The sequence below is a fragment of the Oncorhynchus masou genome, chromosome 11 (assembly GCF_036934945.1).
Source record: "Oncorhynchus masou masou isolate Uvic2021 chromosome 11, UVic_Omas_1.1, whole genome shotgun sequence".
NCBI lineage: Eukaryota > Metazoa > Chordata > Actinopteri > Salmoniformes > Salmonidae > Oncorhynchus > Oncorhynchus masou.
In genome coordinates, this window is record NC_088222.1 from 27,291,115 (window position 1) to 27,316,161 (window position 25,047).

General features: G+C 40.6%; 2 protein-coding genes across 8 annotated transcripts in view; both read left to right on the forward strand.

Moving 5' to 3' along the window:
- The window catches only part of npas2 (neuronal PAS domain protein 2), a 74,774-nt gene extending 57,276 nt beyond the window's left edge, over positions 1–17,498 (forward strand). For 6 of the 7 annotated variants that reach the window (XM_064977972.1, XM_064977977.1, XM_064977973.1 and 3 more), the window contains exons 11-22: positions 424–530; positions 798–945; positions 1,391–1,475; positions 1,799–1,928; positions 2,146–2,252; positions 2,366–2,452; positions 3,030–3,215; positions 3,482–3,691; positions 7,194–7,387; positions 7,969–8,061; positions 9,946–10,156; positions 10,281–17,498. In XM_064977972.1, coding sequence (XP_064834044.1) covers positions 424–530; positions 798–945; positions 1,391–1,475; positions 1,799–1,928; positions 2,146–2,252; positions 2,366–2,452; positions 3,030–3,215; positions 3,482–3,691; positions 7,194–7,387; positions 7,969–8,061; positions 9,946–10,156; positions 10,281–10,478 — 1,756 coding nt within the window. In that variant the 3' untranslated portion in view covers positions 10,479–17,498. The remainder of the gene's footprint in view (positions 1–423; positions 531–797; positions 946–1,390; positions 1,476–1,798; positions 1,929–2,145; positions 2,253–2,365; positions 2,453–3,029; positions 3,216–3,481; positions 3,692–7,193; positions 7,388–7,968; positions 8,062–9,945; positions 10,157–10,280) is intronic. The other variant, XM_064977976.1, reaches the window with a different exon arrangement.
- A 2,389-nt stretch (positions 17,499–19,887) lies between these two features.
- On the forward strand, positions 19,888–24,833 carry radx (RPA1 related single stranded DNA binding protein). The gene is given in 9 exon segments (XM_064977068.1): positions 19,888–19,944; positions 20,093–20,285; positions 20,455–20,509; positions 20,511–20,561; positions 20,814–20,905; positions 20,991–21,026; positions 21,029–21,337; positions 21,479–21,639; positions 21,773–24,833. Coding segments are annotated over 7 exon segments (600 nt in total). The 3' UTR covers positions 21,145–21,337; positions 21,479–21,639; positions 21,773–24,833.
- The last annotated feature ends 214 nt before the right edge of the window (positions 24,834–25,047 follow it).

Sequence of the window (25,047 nt, forward strand, 5' to 3'; positions counted from 1 at the left end):
TGGATTTAACTGAGCATTGATGAATGAAATGCACCAAGTGAGCCAAAATCACGTCATAATCATAGCTGTGATTATACGACATTGCCATGTTTACACATTTTTTTAGGCATTCGCAACATCGCACTCGCTCAGAGTGGTTTAGAGTGGTGATATTCTGTCAATGTGTCATAACTGTATGGATCATATGAAGTTATATTGCCCTGTGTGCTTGAGGCAATACAAACTTAGGTTTATCAATCATAATGTTCATGCATTTTTCAATGTACTTGTCAAGGTAATTATGGCATTATCCATCAAGTTATTCTTTCAAGGCTGCAAAATAGTACATTCCGACAAAATAAATACTTAAATGTCACAGTTTAATCAGTCTGTTGTTGCTATAAAACATAGCTGCCTAATATCTTGGTTATTCTCTCTTTCCAGAGCTTCACCAATCATCGGCTACTTGCCCTTTGAGGTTCTTGGGACTTCTGGCTATGATTACTATCATGTGGATGACTTGGAGCTTATAGCGCGGTGTCATAAGCAATGTAAGCAACTCTCTCCACTACCTCTTTCATCCCGCTCTCCCTCACTACCACAGGATCCAGGCAGCCATTTCAAAGAAAGAGGTCATCCCACTGTAGTTACATTTCTATTTCCACTTCACCAATGTGCATAAAAAGCCCAGATTTCTGAGACTGCTTAGAGCTTGCTACTCCTGATGTTTTAGGATTTTGGGAACAGGGGCAGTGTAGTGATTTGTGTATGCCTGACTGCTCTGTTGAAAATGTCCCTGTGTTGTGTTGTCTTCACAGTAATGCAGTTTGGGAAGGGTAAATCCTGCTACTATCGGTTTCTGACCAAGGGTCAGCAGTGGATCTGGCTCCAGACACACTACTACATTACATACCATCAGTGGAACTCCAAGCCAGAGTTCATAGTGTGCACTCACACAGTCGTCAGGTAAACCTAATTCCTCTGTCTCTCTCTGTCATGTTTGGTCAAATATACTCTGATGCAGCCTGAGGGTCAGAACCCTCAGGCAGCTGTCTGTCATTAGATATTGTAAATTGAGGATGAATATCTGAACGTCTTGAAGAAAGATCTGGCCTTAATGGCCATGTACTCTTATAATCTCCACCCAGCACAGCCAGAAGAGGACTGGCCACCCCTCAGAGCCTGATTCCTCTCTAGGTTACTTCCTAGGTTCCAACCTTTCTGGAGAGTTTTTCCTAGCCACTGTGCTTCTGCATCTGCATTGCTTGCTCTTTGGAGCTTTAGACTGGGTAGATGTAAAAAGTGCTTTATAAAACAAATTTGATTGATTGTTGATGGAAAAGCTAGGCTTATGGGCAAATCATTTGACATTTGATCTGTCTTTCTATCACACTCTGTCACGGACTTGAAGTTACGCGGAGGTGCGAGCGGAGAGGAGGAGAGAGTTTGGCTTGGAGGAGACGTCACCTGAGATGGCCACTTCGTCCTCCATAAAGGTATGAAGAAGAGTCACCAGGATCAAATATAAATAATGAATCATAAAGAATGTTACAATAACATCCAGTATTCAAGTTTCCCAATAAACAGCCATTTTACCACGTTCAATCATGTACATTACAATCATGTACAGTAGTGCTCTACTTCCCAATCCTGTGTCAGTGTTCATAGCTATGTGGGATGGTGAAATGCCATGCAAATACAGAGCTTTCAAGTGTCAGGCATTGTTGTGTGTATTCTGAGTGGATAAAAGCTAATATGTCCCAGATCTTATTGGCGCTGTCAGTACTTGATACTCCTCTGTCTATCCTGTGTGTTCCAGGCTCAGGAGGTGTACCTGGACATCTGTCCCAATCTGGACCCTCCCGGACAGGACGGGATGAGCGGGGCATGCTCAGTGTCCTCCCACAGCTCCCGGAAATCCTCCCACACAGCCCTGTCCGACTCGGCATGTGAGTCCCTCTGTTGCTCTCTTTGTCCAGCTAACCCAAATACCCCCATACTGACTTAGTCCGTTTAGACTTGAACCCTGTACCATACAACACCACTTTCACCCTAATCCAAACTCTGCACCACCATATACTCACTTACTGTATACAATTTTGGATTTAAATGATTAATTATGAAGTATGCGTAACCTTCTACATATTGAATAATTTTCCCCACCAGCCAACACGTCCTTGCGGTTCACAGACGCTTGCACACCATCACGACAGTCTGCATCAGTCGCGGGGACAGAGAAGAATTTGGCCAGACTCGTACCCAGTAGTGCAAAGGTCAGTTCACCTAATTAAGAACTAGCCAGTGGAAAAACCAATACTTGTAGAAAAACATCAGCCTGGAATCCTGCTCAACTCCCTGTCTGTTTTTGTTGTCCTTCACCTTATAGACTTTGGTACAGAGGCAAAACTCTTTTGACCTCCTTCCCCAACTGAGCCTACCCCCTTCTCCGACCTGCAGCCAGCACTCCGTAATGGTTGGTGTTTAGTCTAATCTCTCCTGTCTGTCTGTCACCTGCCTGCTTACTGTTTGTCTAGTAGTCTCCCAGTATTATGACAGCTTGCTCTTGTCTGTTGGTTGACATCCTCGTTTGTTTGTGTGAAATGCCTCCACTCCCACTTGATTTTAGACCACAGCAACGTAATTGGGAATGATCATATTATAGCTGTAAATGTAGATTACAATTCAATTCCAGATGTAAAACTACTATTCTCAAGTATGTATAAATTGTCTCAAGATGATCACTTCAACTCATGTTAAATGAGGCCCAGTAAAAGCATCTTCTACATCTGTATGAAAACAAGAAGAAGAGCTGGAAACAAGAAGAGCTGGAAGTGCTAATCAAGCGATAATGATTGTGAGGATGATTTCTGTGGACCTCAAGTGCTTGAGTGCTGTATTTCTGAACTACAGCAGAGTCCTCCTTGGCTCTGAAAATGTGTGTAGGCAGCTGTGAAGGCTTGTGCCAGAGCATCGCCCATGGTACATGCATGGTACTTTGTTGTGAACCGCCGTTATCATGATGGCTGTGTATCCTATTATTTCCGTCGCAGCAACAACAACAACAGCAGCAGCAGCAGTCCATGTACCAACAGCAGCCCCAAGAGCCTCAGCTAGGTGTGATGAACCAGCTCAAGGAGCAGCTGGAGGAGAGGACACGCATCCTGCAGATGGACATCAAGACTCAGCAGCAGGAGCTGCATGACATCAAGGAGAAGCTTCAGCTAGCTAACCTCCAGGTAACCCTGCTTACCGCTAGTCAGACTCCCGGCCTAAAGCACTCCCTTAATCTAAGCCAGGGTTTCCCCAAACTTGGTCCTCTGTTTTGTTTTTTCCCATAACACTACACAGCTGATTCAAATAATAAATTAATCATCTAGCTTTGAATCAGCTGTGTTGTGCTACCCTTGGGGTCCTGAGGACCGAGATTGGGAAATGCTAACCTAAGCCAATTGTCATAGAGTGGATACAGTAGCTAAGCCCTCCTGTGTTTGTGTGTGTGTAGATGTTGTTACAGCAACCCATCCACGGTGACTTTGGCCAGGTCCAACAGCAGCAGCCTCAGCAGCAGGGTCCAGGGAGGCCGGTCCAGCAGCATCAGCCTCAGTCTCGGGTGATCAGGCAGGCCTCGGCCCACTCCAAACAGCCTCTCCATGGAGCCCACGACTCGTCCCCTCACTCTCTCCTCAGAGAGCACAGCACACCCTCCCCTCAGGTACCCCAGCTCTCCATCTATACTCTTATCCCAATAGCTTTAGACTTTTACTTTGTGTAGAGTTAGCAGGGAAATATTCACCATAGTCCCTGCGCCCAAGGAAGCGAAGGTAACCTGCACGAATGATTACTGCCCCGTAGCACTCACGTCGGGAGCCATGAAGTGCTTTGAAAGGCTGGTCATGGCTCACATCAACAGCATCCTCCCTAGACCCACTCCAAATTGCATACCACCCCAACAGATCAACAGATGACACAATCTCAATCGCACTCCACCCTGCCCTTTCCCATCTGGACAAAAGGAACACCTATGTGAGAATGCTGTTCATTGACTACAGCTGAGCGTTCAACACCATAGTACCCACGAAGCTCATCACTAAGCTAAAGACCCTGGGACTAAACACTTCCCTCTGCAACTGGATCCTGGATTTCCTGACGGGCCAACCCCAGGTGATAAGGGTAGGCAACAACACGTCTGCCACGCTGATCCTCAACACTGGGGCCCCTCAGGGGTGTGTACTTAGTCCCCTCCTGTACTCACCGTTCACCCATGACTGTGTGGCCAAACACGACTCCAACACCATCATTAAGTTTGCTGATGACACAACAGTGGTAGGCCTGAACACCGACAATGATGATACAGCCTATAGGGAGGAGGTCAGAGACCTGGCAGTGTGGTACCAAGACAACAATCTCTCCGTCAATGTGAGCAAGACAAAGGATCTGATCGGGGACTACAGGAAAAGGCAGGCCAAACGGGCCCCCATTAACATCTATGGGGCTGTAGTGGAGCAGGTCGAGAGTCTCAAGTTCCTTGGTGTCCACATCACCAACGAACTATCACGTTCCAAACACACCTTCACACACATCAGTCGTGAAGAGGGCACGACAACACCTTTTCCCCCTCAGGAGACTGAAAAGATTTGGCATGGGTCCTCAGATCCCCTCAGAAAAGATTTGGCATGGGTCCCCAGATCCTCAAAAAGTTCTACAGCTTCACCATCGAGAGCATCCTGACCGGTTGCATCACCGCCTGGTATGGCAACTGCTCAGCATCTGACTGTAAGGCGCTACAGAGGGTAGTGCGAGCAGCCCAGTATATCACTGGGGCCAAGCTTCCTGTCATCCAGGACGTACAGTTGAAGTCGAATGTTTACATACACTTAGGTTAGAGTCATTAAAACTCATTTTTCAACCACTCCACAAACTTATTGTTAACAAACTATAGTTTTGGCAAGTCGGTTAGGACATCTACTTTGTTCATGACACAAGTAATTTTTCCAACAGTTGTTCACAGAGAGATTATTTCCCAAATAATTCACTGTATCACAATTCCAGTGGGTCAGAAGTTAACATACACTAAGTTGACTGTGCCTTTAAACAGCTTGGAAAATTCCAGAAAATGTTGTCATGGATTTAGAAGCATCTGATTGGGGCGGCAGGTAGCTTAGTGTTTAGAGCGGACTAGTAACCGAACGGTTGCAAGATCGAATCCTTGACAAGGTAAACAAATCTGTTGTTCTGTCCCTAAACAAGGCAGTTAACCCACTGTTCCTAGGCCGTCATTGAAAGTAAGAATTTGTTCTTATCTGACTGTCCTAGTTAAATAAGGGTAAAATAAAATTAAAAAAATAGGCTAATTGACATCATTTGAGTCAATTGGAGGTGTACCTGTGGAAATATTTCAAGGCCTACCTTCAAACTCAGTGCCTCTTTGCTTGACATCAAAAGAATCAAAAGAAATCAGCCAAGACCTCAAAAAAAGAATTGTAGACCTCTACAAGTCTGGTTCATCCTTGTGAGCAATTTCCAAACGCCTGAAGGTGTCACATTAATCTATACAAACAATAGTAAACAAGTGTAAACACCATGGGATCACACAGCCGTCATACCGCTCAGGAAGGAGATGCGTTCTGTCTCCTAGAGATGAACATACTCTGGTGCTAAAAGTGCAAATCAATCCCAGAACAACAGCAAGGGACCTTGTGAAGATGCTGGAGGAAACAGGTACAAAAGTATCTATATCCACAGTAAAACGAGTCCTATATCGACATAACCTGAAAGGCAGCTCAGCAAGGAAGAAGCCACTGCTCCAAAACCTCCATATAAAAGCCAGACTACAGTTTGCAACTGCGCAGGGGGACAAAGATTGTACTTTTTGGAGAAATGTCTTCTGGTATGATGAACCAAAAATAGAACTGTTTGGCCATAATGACCATCGTTATGTTTGGAGGAAAAAGGGGGAGGCTTGCAAGCCGAAGAACCCCATCCCAACCGTGAAGCACGCCGAAGAACACCATCCCAACCGTGAAGCACGGGGGTGGCAGCATCATGCTGTGGGGGTGCTTTGCTGCCTTAGGTACTGGTGGACTTCACAAAATAGATGGCATCATGAGGGAGTACAATTATGTGGATAAATTGAAGCAACATCTCAAGACATCAGTCAGGAAGTTAAAGCTAATTAATGGGTCTTCCAAATGGACAATGACCCCAAGCACACTTCCAAATTTGTGGCAAAATGGCTTAAGGACAACAAAGTCAAGGTACTGGAGTAGCCATCACAAAGCCCTGACCTCAATCCTATAGAAAAATTATGGGCAGAACTGAAAAAGTGTGTGCGAGCAAGGAGGCCTACAAACCTGACTCAGTTACACCAGCTCTGTCAGGAGGAATGGGCCAAAATTCACCCAACTTATTGTGGGAAGCTTGTGGAAGGCTACCTGAAACCTTTGACCCAATCCAAACAATTTAAAGGCAATGCTACCAAATACTAATTGAGTGTATGTAAACTTCTGACCCACTGGGAATGTGATAAAATATATAAAAACTGAAATAAATCATTCTCTTTACTATTATTCTCACATTTCACATTCTTAAAATCAAGTGGTGATCCTAACTGACCTAAGACAGAGAATTTTTACTAGGATTAAATGTCAGGAATTGTTAAATGTATTTGACTAAGGTGTATGTAAACTTCCGACTTCAACTGTATATAATAAGCAGTGTCAGAGGAAAGCCCAAAAAATTGTCAGAGACTTCAGTCACAGACTGTTTTCTCTGCTACTGCACGGCAAGCGGTACCGGAGCGCCAAGTCTAGGACCAAAAGGCTCCTCAACAGCTTCTATCTCCAAGTCATAAGACTGCTGAACATTTAATCAAATGGCCACCGGACTATTTGCATTGACAACCCCCCTCCCCATTTGTTTTGTACACTGCTACTACTCATTGACTCGGCACCGGTACCCCCTGTATATAGCCTATTGTTATTTTATTGTGTTACTTTTAATATTCTTTACTCTAGTTTATTTGGTATATTTTTTTAAACTCTTCTTGAACTGCACTGTTGGTTAAGGGCTTGTTAGTAAGCATTTCATGGTAAGGTCTACACTGGTTGTATTTGGCACATGTGACAAATAAAGATTGATTTGATTTCAAATATACAAGGACGTGTTTTGTTCATGACTGTAGTCAACCTGGTGTTAATGTCCCTGTTGTTGTTTAGGTGCAGCAGAGATTGATAAGGAATGCAGGCGGGCAGATGCAGGCAATCAGTCTCCCGGTGCACACCCACACCAGCCTGACCATGCCGTTTTACAGCAACCCCATGATGTTCTCTCAGCAGATGAACACACAGCCACTGCAGGACGCAAACCAAAGACACTCAGACACCGAGTTCAGTCAAGAGGGACAGTTACGGTGAGCCCTACAGACAGTAAAACACTCTGATTTCTTGTTGCACAATTCCTTTCAAGAACGTGCTGAGTCTGTTCTTCATGGTCATAGTAACTCAGCTTTTAGTTTGGTCTGAATTGAAGCAACTTGTAACGGAATACATTTTGGGAAACATTGACATGACAAGCTGTATATTATCAAAACAAAGCTTTATGATTTGAAGTTAATCATAACTACATTGTATGAATTCTGAATGAAAGAGCACCTGCTTAACACCAGCTTACCTTGAAGTGAAAGTAACTTGATATGAAAGTCTTGTCCTTCTGTTAACTTAATCAAAAATAAAAGTAGATTTGAGTTCTTCAGGTTGAAATCAAATGGTTAGAAGAAAAAGGTTAGGGTGACATTGGAGAGGGAATAGTCTCCTTGAGTCACAAAACCTTTTGTCTTGTCTATTGGACTCACACTGTATTTTGGAGATGGATAAGTATGTCAAGGGTGGAAAATACCAGCTTGTGCAATATCAGCCCTCATGGCCCAGGGGTCATTTTTAGAAAGGTTGGAGTTCCAGATTTGACACTGACATAGACCGTTCTTTCTGGCAGCATGCTGCTCAACCAGCCAATGCATACCCTCTTACCTGATAGCAGTATGAGCTCCCAGACTTCCCAGTGCAACACAGCCATCCAGCAAACCAAGTAAGTGTGTGATTGAGTGTGTATATAATCATTATGTTGACTTTCTTTACACGGTCTGTTATTTGACCCATATTTAGTACATGCAGTGAAATATGAGAACATGTATCCTTGATATGACCTGATTGTACTTAAAACACGTGATATAAACTTACAGTTGAAGTCGGAAGATTACATACACCTTAGCCAAATACATTTAAACTCAATTTTTCACAATTCCTGACATTTAATCCAAGTAAAAATTCCTTGTCTTAGGTCAGTTAGGATCACAACTTTATTTTAAGAATGTGAAATGTCAGAATAGTAGAGAGAATTATTTATTTCAGCTTTTATTTCTTTCATCACATTCCCAGTGGGTCAGAAGTTTACATACACTCAATTAGTATTTGGTAGCATTGCCTTAAATTGTTTAACTTGGGTCAAACGTTTCAGGTAGCCTTCCACAAGCTTCCCACAATAAGTTGGGTGAATTTTGGCCCATTCCTCCTGACAGAGCTGGTGTAACTGAGTCAGGTTTGTAGTCCTCCTTGCTCGCACATGGTTTTTGAGTTCTGCCCACACATTTTTTTATAGGATTGCAGTCAGGGCTTTGTGATGGTCACGCCAATACCTCGACTTTGTTGTCCTTAAGCCATTTTGCCACAACTTTGGAAGTATGCTTTGGGTCATTGTCCATTTGGAAGACCCATTTGCGACCAAGCTTTAACTTCCTGACTGATGTCTTGAGATGTTGCTTCAATATATCCACATCATTTTACTTCCTCGTGATGCCATCTATTTTGTGAAGTGCACCAGTCCCTCCTGCAGCAAAGCACCCCCACAACATGATGCTGCCACCCCCGTGCTTCACGGTTGGGATGGTGTTCTTCGGCTTGCAAGCCTCCACATTTTTCCTCCAAACATAATGATGGTCATTATGGCCAAACAGTTCTATATTTGTTTCATCAGACCAGAGGACATTTCTCCAAAAAGTATGATCTTTGTCTCCATGTGCAGTTGCAAACCGTAGTCTGGCTTTTTTGGAGCAGTGGCTTCTTCCTTACTGAGTGGCCTTTCAGGTTATGTTGATATAGGACTCGTTTTACTGTGGATATAGATACATTTGTACCTGTTTCCTCCAGCATCTTCACAAGGTCCTTTGCTGTTGTTCTGGGATTAATTTGTACTTTTCGCACCAAAGTACGTTCATCTCTTAAGAAACAGAATTCGTCTCTTCCCTCAGCGGTATGATGGTTGCGTGGTACCATTGTGTTTACACTTGCGTACTATTGTTTGTACAGATGAACGTGGTATCTTCAGGTGTTTGGAAATTGCTCCCAAGGATGAACCAGACTTGTGGAGGTCAACAAATTTTTTTCTGAGGTCTTGGCTGATTTCTTTTGATTTTCCCATGATTTCAAGCAAAGAGGGACTGAGTTTGAAGGTAGGCCTTGAAATACATCCACAGGTACACCTCCAATTGACTCAAATGATGTCAATTAGCTTATCAGAAACTTTTAATGTCATGACATCATTTTCTGGGATATTTCAAGCTGTTTAAAGGCACAGTCAACTTAGTGTATGTAAAATTCTGACCCACTGGAATTGTAATAAGTGAAATAATCTGACTGTAAACAATTGTTGGAAAAATTACTTGTGTCATGCACAAATTAGATGTCCTAACCAACTTGCCAAAACTATAGTTTGTTAACAAGAAATTTGTGGGGTGGTTGAAAAACGAGTTTTAATGACTTCAACCTAATTGTATGTTAACTTCCGACTTCAACTGTATTTGCAAATAATCAGACCATACAGAAATCTTAAGTGTTAAAGACAAAATTAACATAATCTGTTACTATGAACACAGTAAAAGTAGTTTACCGGTTGATTGCGCTCATCCCTCCCCAGATACACCCTGGAGCAGCAGATGATGACCCCGTCGTTCCCCATGCAGCAGGTGAACTGCAACGCTGTCCTGGTCCCCTCCCCTGTATTCACCTCCCCCATCATGATCCCTCACAACAGCTTTATCACGCACCAGGCCCAGCCCACATACCACCCTCAGCAGCAGGCCAACCATCACTCTCTACAGCTGCAGCAGCCCCAGCAGTTCTTTCAGGTAAAGTAGTAGTCCTACTACTTGCAGTCGTGTGATCGCAGGCCTTGGGCTGGCGGGGGTTTGGCTCATTCTGTAGAATAACTAGTATCACCTCACTTATGCCTTGATCCCCTTCTGTTGATAGATGCAGCCCCAAGGACTCTTACACAGTGGACCCACTCAGGCGTTCTTCCACGCCACTAATATCCCACAGCAAGGTACTGTGGGTTATATTCAACAACAACTGCAGCAGCAGCAACCACAACAACAGCAGCAACAACACCACCATTCCCAAAACCAGACTGGCAACCTTTCAGACTTCCGAAATATGCTCACTCGGTAGCACCGAAGACTCAAACAGAGTTGTTAGTTATCCCCTGAAATGTATTGTCACAGGTTCAGTGGCAGAATTATATGGGATGCATAGAAGAGACAGAGGCTATTTGGCGCCATGCTGTGCAGTGTTATTCGCTGTTTATGAAGCCAAAGTGGCTTTGTTTCCACAGCAAAAGAAAAAGGAAAATATACCTGTGGTGACCTTACTTCTGATAAGGAGCCACCCTTTTCAGACAAAGCAGTTTTTGTACCCCATGCTGGGGTGAACCACAGTCAGAGGCTGCTTGGACCGGTGGCGGACCCCAATGTGACAGCTCTCCCAGAAATGAAAAAGGAGTCAGTGTGCTGAAGGCTTGTGCTTCACTGCACCACCAGCCTCTCTGTCCCACTCCACAAAGCTACTGGGACCATGCTTACACGTCATATTTCATCATGACACTGCTGGATGGAGAAAACTATGAAAGTAATCATAAGGAAAACAGTTCTGCTATGTGTTTTTATGCAGATAAGTTTTCAACAAAAAAATAGGTTATTGTTAGGTGAGTCTAGTTGTGCACTAACTGCACTTGTTCATAGCATCTGTCCTGATGTTCAGAGAGTAAACACAAGCAGTGAACATTTACTTCTTCAAAGTTGCATCTTCATTTCACATGAAAAACACTTTGTCTGTGAGTTATGGTTTTGTTGTGCAGTTGTTGCATACTTTTTTGTTATGAAACAGCAGTTTTACAAACCTATAAAACAACAATATTTTCCCCAGAAGGAAATGTAAAGGAAGGGTTCATTTTGATGTTGGACATCAGTTGTTATTTCATCACACATTCAAATCAGTCATCCTAGATACAGTGCATTCGGACCACTTCCCTTTTTCCACATTTTGTTACGTTACAACTTTATTCTAAAATGAATTAAATCTATTTTTTCCTCATCAATCTACACAAAATACCCCATAATGACATAGCAAAAACTGGTTTTTAGACATTTTGCAAATTTATATAAAAAAATAAAAGGAAATGTCACATTTACATAAGTATTCAGACCCTTTAATCAGTACTTTGTTGAAGCACCTTTGGCAGCGATTACAGCCTCGAGTCTTCTTGGGTATGACGCTACAAGCTTGGCACACATGTATTTGAGGAGTTTCTCCCATTCTTCTCTGCAGATCCTCTTAAGCTCTGTCAGGTTGGATGAGGAGCGTCGCTGCACAGCTATTTTCAGGTCTCTCCAGAGATGTTCGATCGGGTTCAAGTTTGGGCTCTGGCTGGGCCACTCAAGGACATTCAGAGACTTGTCCCGAAGCCACTCCTGCGTTGTCTTGGCTGTGTGCTTAGGATCGTTGTCCTGTTGGAAGGTGAATCCTTGGCCCCAGTCTGAGGTCCTGAGCGTTCTGGAGCAGGTTTTCATCAATAATCTCTCTGTACTTTGCTCAGTTCATCTTTCCCTCGTTTTTGAATATTGTCCCAGTCCCTGCCGGATGCTGCCACCACCATGCTTCACCGTAGGGATGGTGCCAGGCTTCCTCCAGACGTAATGCTTGGCTTTAAGGCCAAAGAGTTCAATCTTGGTTTCATCAGTCTAGAGAATCTTGTTTCTCATCGTCTGAGATTCTTTAGGTGCCTTTTGGCAAACTCCAAGAGGGCTGTCATATGCCTTTTACTGAGGAGTGGATTCCGTCTGGCCACTCTACCATAAAGGCCTGATTGGTGGAGGGCTGCAGAGATGGTTGTCCTTCTGGAAGGTTCTCCCATCTAGACAGAGGAACTCTGGAGCTCTCTCAGAGTTACCATTGGGTTCTTGGTCACCTCCCTGACCAAGGCCCTTCTACCCCGATTGCTCAGTTTGGCCAAGTGGCCAGCACTAGGAAGAGTCTTGGTGGTTCCAAACTTCTTCCATTTAAGAATGATGGAGGTCACTGTGTTCTTGGAGACCTTCAATGCTGCAAACATTTTTTGGTAACCTTCCCCAGATCTTTGTCTCGACATAATCCTGTCTCGGAGCTCTACGGACAATTCCTTCAACCTCATGGCTTTGTTTTTGCTCTGACATGCACTGTCAACTGTGAGACCTTATATAGACAGGTGTATGCCTTTGCAAATCATGTCCAATCAATTGAATTTACCATAGGTGGACTCCAATCTAGGTTGTAGAAACAACTCAAGGGTGATCGATGGAAACGGGATGCACCTCAGCTAAATTTTTGAGTCTCATAGCAAAGGGTCTGAATATTTATGTAAATAAGGTATTTCCGTTTTTTTTATATAAATTTGCAAACATTTCTAAAAACCTGTTTTCGCTATGTTATTATGAGGTATTGTGTGTAGATTGATGAGGAATTAATTTTTATTTAATGCATTTTAGAATAAGGCTATAACGTAATAAATGTGGAGAAGGTCAAGGGGTCTGAATACTTTCCGAATGCACTGTATACTGAAATTGATATCATTATTAAACACTATAGTATGTTCACCACCCAACACTATTAGTCCATGTTTGAAAAAATATATTGTTTAAATGACTGACAAAGCATCTGGAAACTTTCCTCATACAAGTATAACCCTATTATGTTCACTATAGAATCAAATATTTTGACATTTAATTTTCTAAAACTAAAGAAAATTACCAATTACTAATGCCAACATTTTCATTAAATAATTTGTAAAAATCAGGCTTCATATTTTTTTATTCACACTTTAATGGACGGAGCAAACCTTATTAGTAGACTACCATAGCATGTTTGTTAATTTACCATATATTTCAAAACAAGTGTAAGCAGGCAGCCATTATTGTTATGTCTTGCTGTTCTACTGTGTGCATTTTAATTGGGGAATTTAAATATAAAACAATACCCACTGGGCACACCACGTCATTTTAATATGGAAATGTGGGTCATATTTGGTTGAGACATTGATCAATGAGATTTCAACATTTATTCACCCACTCAAGAAGACAACCAGAAGTTTGTTGAATTCCCAATGTGTTGTCACTATGCTTTCAACCATCTAAAAGCACAACCAAATTCCAATGGAAAAACAATGTCTGATTTTTGGTTCAGTTGTCATCTAAATGTGTTATCACTGCGATTTCAACCATTTAAAAGCACAACGAAGTTTAAATGGGAATAGAATGTCAGATATGTTGTATTTATACAACAACTTAATGTGTTATCACTGTGCTTCATCTCATAGCACAACCCAATGACCTGGATTGCAGTTGAGGTTACATTTAAAAGTACATAGTGAAAGTGATCAATTCTGTTCAAGATTCTGCACAGATTATTATAGCAATTATTATAGCAATCTCTACAGACCTGCGACCTTTGCATGCTATTTTGAACAAGCACGCTTTCTATGATTACATAAGACATTTAGAGTTACAAGTAGGCTAATTTCAAAATGTGGCCATGGATGCATTACTCATTTAGGCTGAATAAATACTGTTACATTAGTTTATAAAATAGCCTTAACTTTAGGCTATTTACTGTATCACAAAAGTAATATTGAATTGTGTTTGGTGGACAACAACCAAATATAAACATTTAAAGGATATCTAACGCTTGGATGGTTTCATCTGAGCCACTGGCTTAATCCTATTCTTTAACTTTTATTTTTGGTTAAATTGGGGACGTCAATACAACATATAATTTGTTAAGTTGTCGACAAGTTAATAGGCCATTTACTCTATTGCAAAAGTGGTGCCACTGACTTAGTCTGGCTTCAATTCCAGTATGTCTACAAATGAATAATGAATATGTTGAATTCACATCTCCATCTCAACCAAGACGCAAAGTTAAAGAATATACTAAATCAAATCAAATTGTATTTTAGGTGCATTTAAAGTTTTTGATTCGATTTAGTCCCATTCCTTAACTTACATTTTTGGTTGAGATGGAGACGTGAATCCAACATATTAATGATTAACATGAAGATGACATTTGAAATCAACCAAGCTTTAAACCCTAGGCCTATGTGTATTGTCTATATTTAGTTGAACTCTGGGTTGAATTGAAAGAATAGCTGTTGATGACTTTTTAAATGCTAAATATGCCTGACTATTATCATTGATGATATACTGTATGACTTATAAAGTATGGTTACATTTAATTTGATCTGTTAAACCTACCCATTGGAATGACTTCAATAGCAACAGTGAATATATTTAGTTATTAAGAGGTCTCAATAATCATTCTCACGATAGCACATTGGTAGTAGTCAGTGACAAATATTAAAGCTGGGCTTGGTTAAAACCCTGCCTGGGAGACCAAATTAATAGCTGTACTGTAGATGGAGCAACTGTCCTGTAGGAGTTGCTGCCCAGCCTATGTTTGTTTACATTTTTTATAGTTGATATAACGTTGAAGATCTGATGTTGTGTCAAGGGTACCTGTTTGACATTTTATACAAGGTTTCTATGTTGAAAATGGCTTAAATTGCTGACATAATCCTGTGGTTGGGATTTCAGCCTCTGAACAACAGCTTGATGACTTTTTTCCACTTCACAATACGTCGACAAATTACATTGGAACAACGTTGATTCAACCAGTTTGTGCCCAGTGGGTCCTAATGCCTTAAATGGCTCACAACCATAAACTACTAACCAAGGACTGTTTTACTTATTGTTTTGTATCAAATGTAACAGATGCTGCAATGATTAAGAAGATGTCACTAATATATTGTAATTGTCATACATTGATTATGTATGCTTTCGTAACGCAACTTTCTTCTCAGGTTATTTGTGGAAATAACCACAAATTATTAATAATCACACATTTATTCTCAGTATTACATTAACAACGTGTCATCATTTTCTGGTTACATGGTTTATATTTGCTAGTCGGTTAATATATATATATATATATATATATATTGGTTGGAGGGAGTCTATTAGTGGATTTATCCATGTATGAGTTATTATGTCCATACACTCTGGTGATTTCAGGAAAACTGTAATAACAAAATACTAACCAGAGATAAATGACCTGCTAATGTAAATGACAATCAAATAATACTACATATTTCTTATTATTTTTCTTTAAAGTTACATTAGCTAAATAACTACATCATTAGGTATCTGATTTGAGTTCCCCCACGTTCATTAGATATTGTAATATTTGAATGGGAAAGTCCTTCCGTGAAACATCCGTCAAACAAACAGACCTGCTGTACGTATGCCTCAAAATTCCTTTACTCTCCATGAGTAAGTCAATAGCCATAACAAAATGTAACACCATATTGGAATTCTAATCAAACTAAATGTGCCGTTTGACATGAAGTGAAGGTTGAAATGCATTGTGGAGTAATAAGAATCTTTAATTGTACAATGTTTATGACAGTCCTAGCAATCTGCTGTGTACATTGAGTCACTGTCACTTCATCTGCCACAGTCACTCTCATGAAGACTGGTGCTGTTCATTTAGGTTGAAGAGATGCTTAAAGAAAGTTGTAGAATGTTTCGAGTATGTGCTGGTTTACCCTTTTATTATGTGCAATGTCAATTTAGAAAATAAACGTTTCTAGGCAGGTATGTACTCATGTAAAATAGAGACATAGTTGTATACTATAAACCAATGTACTATGTGAATGAAATGGAAATATTTTTGTATTAAAATATCTTTAACACTCCTTCAACCATAAATATAAGCAGTATCTTTACTGAGGTACAGCTTGTATCTGCTGAAGACTTTGTTAGAATGACTAATCCACACTAAAGACGCAGGTCAACTGGTCTGAGAATGATGCTGGCATGAGGGAAAAGGGAGCCATTCTATTTTTCAGTAGAACTTGTGTTGACCTCTTGCTGGGGTCAGCCCAACGTAAACATTGTTTTAAGTGATATGAGCAACACATTGTTTCAACATCATTACTGTGTCAGTTTGTTATTACTCTAAAGACACAACATTGACTCTATTCAAGACCTACATGCAGATTTGTTTAGACAACTGTCTTGTTAATGCTGCATCATTTTAAAATACTGTTTGTTGATTGTCAGCTAAATGACTCCCTAGGTTGGCCTCCACTCAACCTTATTATTCAAAAAACAATGTTGTTGGTTCAGTGTGCTCAATGACTATCATAAGGTTAACTGCCTTTTGATGCTGGTTGAAGGAACATGTAGTGTATGTTTAATTATCAAGCTCATAGAATAACAGTAAACCGTGTTCTCACAAGTGTCCAGTGTACTCTCTAGCTAACCATCGTATGTAAAGAATTTGCATTAGTTGCCCCCATTTCAAACAAGAGGCAGTTATTCATTTCCATTAACCCAGTGCCACAGATGATTTCCTACATTTAAGGTCATGCTGAGAGCCATTGTGTGTTTGCTGTGTATTGCTTCAGTTTATACAAATGTTCATGTTTATTGGTATGTGTGTTTCTTCATTGTGATTGCTGCGCTAGATCAAATGGTACTGGCTCTTTCTATGATTCTGTTTAATCTGTCTCCCCCAGCAGTAGATTATGCACTTTTTGTTTCACTGTTTCAGACTATATTTTTATGTTCATGAATTCTTCATCAAGTGTCATTCTTTTTTTAAAGGCATGATGTTACTTTGACTTTTGCATTTGTGACCTTTAGAGTGGACTGTGCATCCTTGCAGTATATGGGGTGGAGGGTCAATCAATGCATACTGTAAAACATTTGCCAGGAAAAAGTAAGACAAACAAAAACAGAACCTGGTACATATTAGCCATTGCATTGCAGAAAACTAATTGAGAATATTGTATTATAGAATGTACAAAACATGTTGAGATTATATAGTTCTTTATTTTACGAGATGTCAAATAGATTGAATATATGTTACATGATTTTAAAGTAAAACAAACAGAAGTATTTTGTAACAGATTATTGAAGTGTCTTATTTGGGGAGGTGAGGTTATTATTTTCTTCAGTTCAGCAAGTTGGTGTTATGGTGTTTCACAGTCTATTGTATGGCTTGTTTTTTTCTGTCTGTATATACCATCAAAAATAAGCTTTAACATATTGTTAATATTGTTTTAAAATAAATTAATAAAAAGTTTACATTCTGAAACAGCTTGGATATTAATGATGTGATATTGAATTATTTATAAATCAATTAATCTTGATAATGTGGTATCTTGAAAAATAAATATAAAAAACATGCATTTGGTGCACTTTATTATGCATGTTTTTATTAATGTGTAACTAAAGTTTATTCTCTCTGATGTAACTCTGAAAGGAGTCCAGTCCTGTTAAAATACACTATATATACAAAAGTATGTGGACACACCTTCAAATGAAAGGATTTGGTTATTTCAGCCACAACCGTTACTGACAGGTGTATAAGATTGAGCACACAGCCATGCAATCTACATAGACAAACATTCTCAGTAGAATGGCCTTATTGAAGAACTCAGTGACTTTCAACGTGGCACTGTCATAGGATGCCACCTTTACAACAAGTCAGTTTGTCAAATTTCCAGCCTGCTAGAGCTGCCTCGTTAACTGTAAGTGCTGTTATTGTGAAGTGGAAACGTCTAGGAGCAACAATGGCTCAGTCACAAAGTGGTAGGCCGCACAAGCTCAAAGAAGGGACCGCCAAGTCTTGAAGCTTGTAAAAATTGTCTGCCATCGGTTGCAACACAAATCTGTCTCAACATCAGCACAAGAACTGTTCGTTAGGAGCTTCATGAAATGGGTTTCCATGGCCAAGCAGCCACAAACAAGCCTAAGATCACCATACACAATGCCAAGCGTCGGCTGGAGTGGTTTATTGCTCGCCCGCCATTAAACTGTCTGGAGTGATGAATCACCTTTCACCATCTGGCAGTCCAACAGCCGAATCTGGGTTTGGCGGATGCCAGGAGAATTCTACCTGCCCGAATACGTAGTACCAACTGTAAAGTTTGGTGGTTGCGGAATAATGGTCTGGGGCTGTTTTTCATGGTTTGGGCTTGGCACCTTAGTTCCAGTGAAGGGAAATCTTAACACTACAGCAAACATTGACATTCTAGATGATTCTGTGCTTTCAACTTTGTGGCAACAGTTTGGGGAAGGCCCTTTCCTTTTTCAGCATGACAATGCCCAATGGCACAAAGTGAGGTCCATACAGAAATGGTTGGTCGAGATTGGTGTGGAAGAACTTGACTGGCCTGCACAGAGCCCTGACCTCAACCCCATCGAACACCTTTGGGATTAATTGGAAAGTTGACTGCGAGCCAGGCCTAATCACCCAACCCCACTAATGCTCGTGGCTGAATGGAAGCAAGTCCCTGCAGCAATGTTCCAACATCGAGTGAAAAGCCTTCCCAGAAGAGTGGAGGCTGTTGTAGCAGCAAAGGGGGTACCAACTCCATATTAATGCCCATGATTTTGGAATGAGATGTCCGACGGGCAGGTGCCACATACTTTTGGTCCTGTAACGTTAGTGTGTGTATGTAATAGGCTACGTAATCAGTGCTGCAGCGTTGATGTGTGGAATGACAGCTTCCTATATTCAAATCCACTGGCGCCGAAGCAAAAGCTAAACTCTGATAAATTCGGCCTACTATCAGAAAGTATACTGTAGCTCCAATTTTCCAAACAACTTGTCGTGATTTTCGTAAGTCAAAAAGTAGCCAACGTTAGCTAGCTAGCTAGTCACAAACCGGAAGAACGGATATCATATCAGTATCATTGGCATGCTAGCTATCTGGCTGAGTTTAGCTACGTAGCTAAAGTTAGTTAATACAGTCGCGTTTTTGTGCAAGATTTGATTTGGCAAGACATATACAGCTAGCACTGGGTTGATGGTTAACGGTAACTCTTGTTTGCGTGGTCAGCTGCTGTACAGTAGTCAGCAAATGGCTGTTTAAAAACTGTGTTTACATAGCTACCAAGATACTTTTTAAAAACCCATTTCACCCAGTGCATGGTCTGTTATGCACATTAATGAACCATACCTGAAGAAGTTGAGAACATCTAATTTGACATATTTCTTACACTCTACTTTGGGACAGTTCTTTAGGGCAAAAACTCATACACTTCAAATTGACAAAACGTATGCTGTTATTTGACTATATAGATATTTGACACAACAAAAACTTTACAGCTAAGACACGACAGTGACTGATGAAGTGAGTCTGGCAAGCCACGTGCATTCTGACCGTAGTTTAAATGATCTGGTCCACAAAAACCTTCGCAGTGGAATTTAAAATAACATTACCCAGTACTCATTTGTTTACAATGAGAAATTATATGGTCAGGTTTGTGTTTACACTGAGAAGTTTGAACATAGTTCAAAGAAGTCTAATATTTTGAGCAAGATTAAGGACTTTGAGTCCCTCCCCATGGTTACTAAAGATGGATTTAGAGACATTGTGGCATTGCAAAGTGATGCACCCTTGCAGATGGGCCACAAACATTACCTGTCTCTTTTGAATAATGAGGGTCCTGAAAGCAGAGTATAGGTTCTAGATGGTAAAATGAGAATTTCAGTTGCTAACTATTGTGGGAATTACAATGGTGATTACCTGAACCAGGTGAGTAGTATCTATATCATAACACTTTACACATATACCATCTCTTCTCTACTCAACCCTGACAATATAATTAACGTTTCGTTGAATGTTGTCTGTATGAAGTGTCTCATCAGGATTGGCGCTCTTTGTGTATTTCTCCATGCTCTAGACTTACTTTGAGGTCGCAGACCAAAGTTTCACCATGCCCCTTGTCATGTAGAATGAGCTGTGGCCCGAGTGGTACCAGAGACTGAATGTTGGAACTGTGCTCTACCTCCAAAACTATACCCTCAAGCAGAGTCATCCAAACAGGTCTCGACCTGACATAGACAACCACAGAATGAAGAGCTTTCCCTCAGTAGGTACTGAACTCAACCTAACCTAGTGATTCACAACTTAGCAAATCAACATACATCAACGTACATTGCCAGACAGATACTCCCGATTGGTCATTTTGAAATAATATTCTGTCTGAACACTGTATACTGAATACTGTGAAACTCTTCGTTTTTACTATGCATGGCCTTGTAGAAATCTGTCTGAATCCTTGGAATCCCACTGCACTCCTTACTGTGGTTCCAACCAAGTGTGCAGTCTCAATGGGGCTTGCCTACGGTTTCCTACCAGTTCACCACCAGGTAAGTTCACAACCACATTATGCAGTTTAAATGAGATTGTATGTAAAAACAAAGGCCTTTCCCTGGGTAACATTTACAACATTACTAAGCAGTCTGTTGTTCTGCCCCTGAACAGGCAGTTAACCCACTGTTCCTAGGCCGTCATTGAAAATAAGAATTTGTCCTTAACTGACTTGCCTAGTAAAATAAAGGTTAAAAAAAAATATGCATGAACTACTCATTCCTTGCTTCTTATAAATGTTTTTCTTCTAGATAAGAATTGAAGAACAATTCTGCATCAGATTTCATTGGCTTGGTAACTTTTGTGGGTCGGGTTGAGAGAGTCAAGAGTAAGGGGTCCGCAGGTCAGAGGTGTTCGTTAGACTTGGACTAGTCATTTATTCTGAAAATGTAACACAAATGCTCATGATTTTTTTCCATCTTTTGCAGGCCCAGAAAAATACTGGACTTACCGCTGGGTCCATGCATTGGAACATCCAATAGTCCTTTTATTTTGAAGCTTTCTGCTTCTTCACAACCAGAAATATACCATGGGATATACCCAAGCAAATATTTTTACTATAGTACTAGCTATAACAGTTAGTAGCTATAATACAAACAATTCCATAGGTAAACGGCAACAGAACTCTCCTAATTGTACTTATTTTCTCCCTGCTCTGTACCCTCCCCATATCCCATTGTAACATACCTGGTGTGCACTCAGATGAGAAAGTGTTAAGAGCAAGACTCACTGCCTTACCTCACCAGCAGCTGCAAGACACATATATTTAATACCGGTAAGTGCAGCTGTCATTTGCAAAGAAAAGATAAACAGTACAACTGTTTTATTTAAAAAATAATATATGGACACAATGCGACATTATGTTAATATAATCTAGTATGTATTGATTCACTTGATTGATGTAGTTTTCCCTCAGGGTATCACAAGGGCCAGCCATATCTGTCAGACCCCAGGGTGAAGCTTCAACCAGTCGACCAAGACTGAAGGACAGACAGCATTATGCTGAAGAAGACGGCGGCCATTATTGCTTCCCTCACAGCCCTCAGATATTCACACAGTCAGTGGCAGTTGGCTCAGGTGAGTGAGGGGAACCTTTTCATGAAGGAAAGATGTCTGTAATATGCAACACTGGTTTTTGTATGTTTGTTGTTTTTTAACCACAGCAGACATCACCATTTAATCATTGTCATATTTATTTCCCATCCACCAGCTCAACTTCTTCTGGTTGCTGCAAATGACCTAAAGAGGGAGAAGGAGGGTCTGCATTATCGTTAGCACAAGCAGCTGGCAATCCAAGGTCAGATCATTGCTGTGCAGTATGTGACATGGCCAGAGGAGGCACTGTCAGACCAGGTAGGCTTTATTGATTGCTTTACTGTGGGTTATACAATGAATTTAAGGAGGATCTTTTGATCAGCTGTCCGGACAAAATCTAAATTTTAACAGTCTTGATGAAAATAACCAATTATGTGACATTTTATCAGGTAACAATAATGTAAATGCCTGTGCCAAAGCCTGCCACCTTATCCTCCAACGGATACTTTATTATTATAAGAGCCTAATTGTCCTTTTAGCCGCTGTACTTTATGCATAAATGTGTATAGATTATGTAAGGCATTATATATTACGCCTGTTTGCCTATGATTGTTTTTAGTGTTTCAACTCAGTTTGAGTGGTCCACAATGTGGTTTAAAAAAAAACAACAACTGTATTATAGTATAATTGTGGAGTGACACGTCAATACATTTCTCTAACTCTAGATACACCGAGTACACAAAAAACTAAGAACACATGCTCTGTCCATGACAGACTGACCAGGTGAATGCAATGATCTCTTATTGATGTCACTTGTTAAATCCACTTCAATCAATGTATATGAAGCGGAGGTAAAAATAAAAAATAAAAATAAAAGATTTTTGAGCTTTGAGACATTTTAATTTAACCCTTATTTTACCAGGTAAGTTGACTGAGAACACATTCTCATTTACAGCAACGACCTGGAGAATAGTTACAGGGGAGATAAATGAACCAATTGGACACCTGGGATGATTTGGTGGCCATGATGGTATGAAGGCCAGATTGGGAATTTAGCCAGGACAGCAGGATTAACACCCCTACTCTTACAATAAGTGCCATGGGATCTTTAGTGACCACAAGAGAGTCAGGACACCCATTTAACGTCCCACCCGAAAGACGGCATCCTACTCAGGGTCCCTAATTACTGCCCTGGGGCATTGGGATATTTTTTGTGTGTTTTTTTACCAAAGGAAAGGGTGCCTCCTACTGGCCCTCTAACACCACTTCCAACAGCATCTGGCAAGCCAGCAGTGTGCTGCAGGGTGGTGTGCTGCAGGGTGGTGTGCTGCAGGGTGGTGTGCTGCAGGGTGGTGTGCTGCAGGGTGGTGTGCTGTGGATATGTGCCATTCAGGGGGGTGAATGGGAAAGACAAAATATTTAAGTGCCTTTGAACGGGGTATGGTAGTAGGTGCCATGCACACTGGTTTGTGTCAAGAACTGCAACACTGCTGGGTTTTTCACGCTCAACAATTTCCCATGTTTATCAAGAATGATCCACTACCCAATGGAATTCAAGCCAATTTAACACAACCGTAGGAAGCATTGGAGTTAACATGGGCCAGCATCCCTGTGGAATGGTTTTGACGCATTGTAGAGGTGCGCCACTCAATATTAGGAATGTGTTCCTAATGTTTGCTATACTCAGTGTATATAACACATTTCATGTTATTTTAACACACTAATTCTCTTTATCTAAAGTCGATGCATTGTTTTTTTTTTACAATAACAGGACAGGATACATTGAAAGACACAAAAAAAACAGTTACCTGTACAGGAATGATTTGCCGTTGGTAAGTCAAGTTTAGAATACGATTCAGTGTGTGGGTGAGACTGTTGTGGCTGTACCTAACCCACGGTGATCAGAAAACTGTAGACGTAACTGAAACACAGAAAAACAGGGAAACAGCGCCCTCTGGTGTGCAGAGCTCACTCAGCAGACGGGGAAAAAACAGCCCAAGAAGAGGTGAGTTTCAAAACACAGGTGGGCTATATGACTGTCAACATTGATAAACATTTAAAATTGTACTTGTAACTCCCCTTTACTACGGCATTTGAAATTGTATTTGTATATTTTACATTGTCATGATGATGTCACTTGCGCGTTTTAGAATAATTGTATTTAGTATTTTAGAGTGATAAAGCAATGCTACATCACTCGGGCCAAGATGCAAGAGAAAAGGTACTGATTCAACTTATATCCTCTGCCATAATCAGTTCTCTATGCCCATCAGGGACCCACCCAGTAGCTCAGGTTATTAGAGCTTTATCTGTTCACAGAGAAGCTGGCCGTGGCTTTACAGAATAGGAGCTAGTGGGGCAGGAAGAGAAGAGTGATTCTGAATCAGAGGAAGAAGTTGGTCCACTAGATAGAAACCCAGACCAAACCAGAGCCAGTGAACAACAAAGTCCATCGGGTATAAGAGTGCTGTTCCACATGAACATACTATCTCAACATTTATCTGTGGCCTAGCTTCTATTCCTCTCTTTATGAACTAAGCATGGCTAGCCTGAGAAATTAACTATGCTGTCTGTCTGGAACCATGGAAACTGCTTGCCATTAATGAGGGGTGTTACAACAAGGCTAGTGACACTGATATGCCTACTATATTTTGTTTCTAAAATATTCCACAGAGTGACGGCGCTCCAAGAGAAAGTGGTTACGGACTGTGATGGATCGTCGTGGGAAAGCTGCTTGTGGCTGAAGCAGAGACGAGAAGTGTCAGAATATTTGTGTCAATGACGAATAAGGTTCTCAAAAACATTTTAAAAGGGAAATATATATATATATTTTAATTATGCTCCCTTGATTGTTACCTACAATGTGCATGCACATTCAGGATTTGTCGCTTTTTAATGCAACTTAAATTTACCTCCTAAAAAAAGACCCCACATTTTGAATGACTGTCAAATGAAACTTCTGTTCGAGAAATTAAAACCATATACAATTTGACAAAAAAATCATTTTTCTCTTAAGACTGAGCTTCTCTGCATTTTATTAGACAATATAATAATGTTATTGTTTTTAACCATTAAGTACCTAATGATCATTGCTGGTTGCACCGAATGACTATTATTTTACAGTGTCATTTTTTTAGGCAGATCTCTTTCCCTCTTACAGAAACACACACATACATAAACAGTATGGTTTCTTATTCAACTATAATGATGCCTTTAATGTGTAATAAATTACAAAAAATGTGACTCAAATGTTTATCACGCAGAAACATTTCATCATGAACATGGCAATGAACTTATGATACATTGTTCAAACAATGTTAAAACAGTTGAGAATTCATGTAATACATACATAGTAAAGTTCTTGAAGTACAGTAATGACATTCAAACATTAAAATACAAAACGTATAAGAAAGTGTTCTTCGACATTACATCAATTACTCATTTGATTAA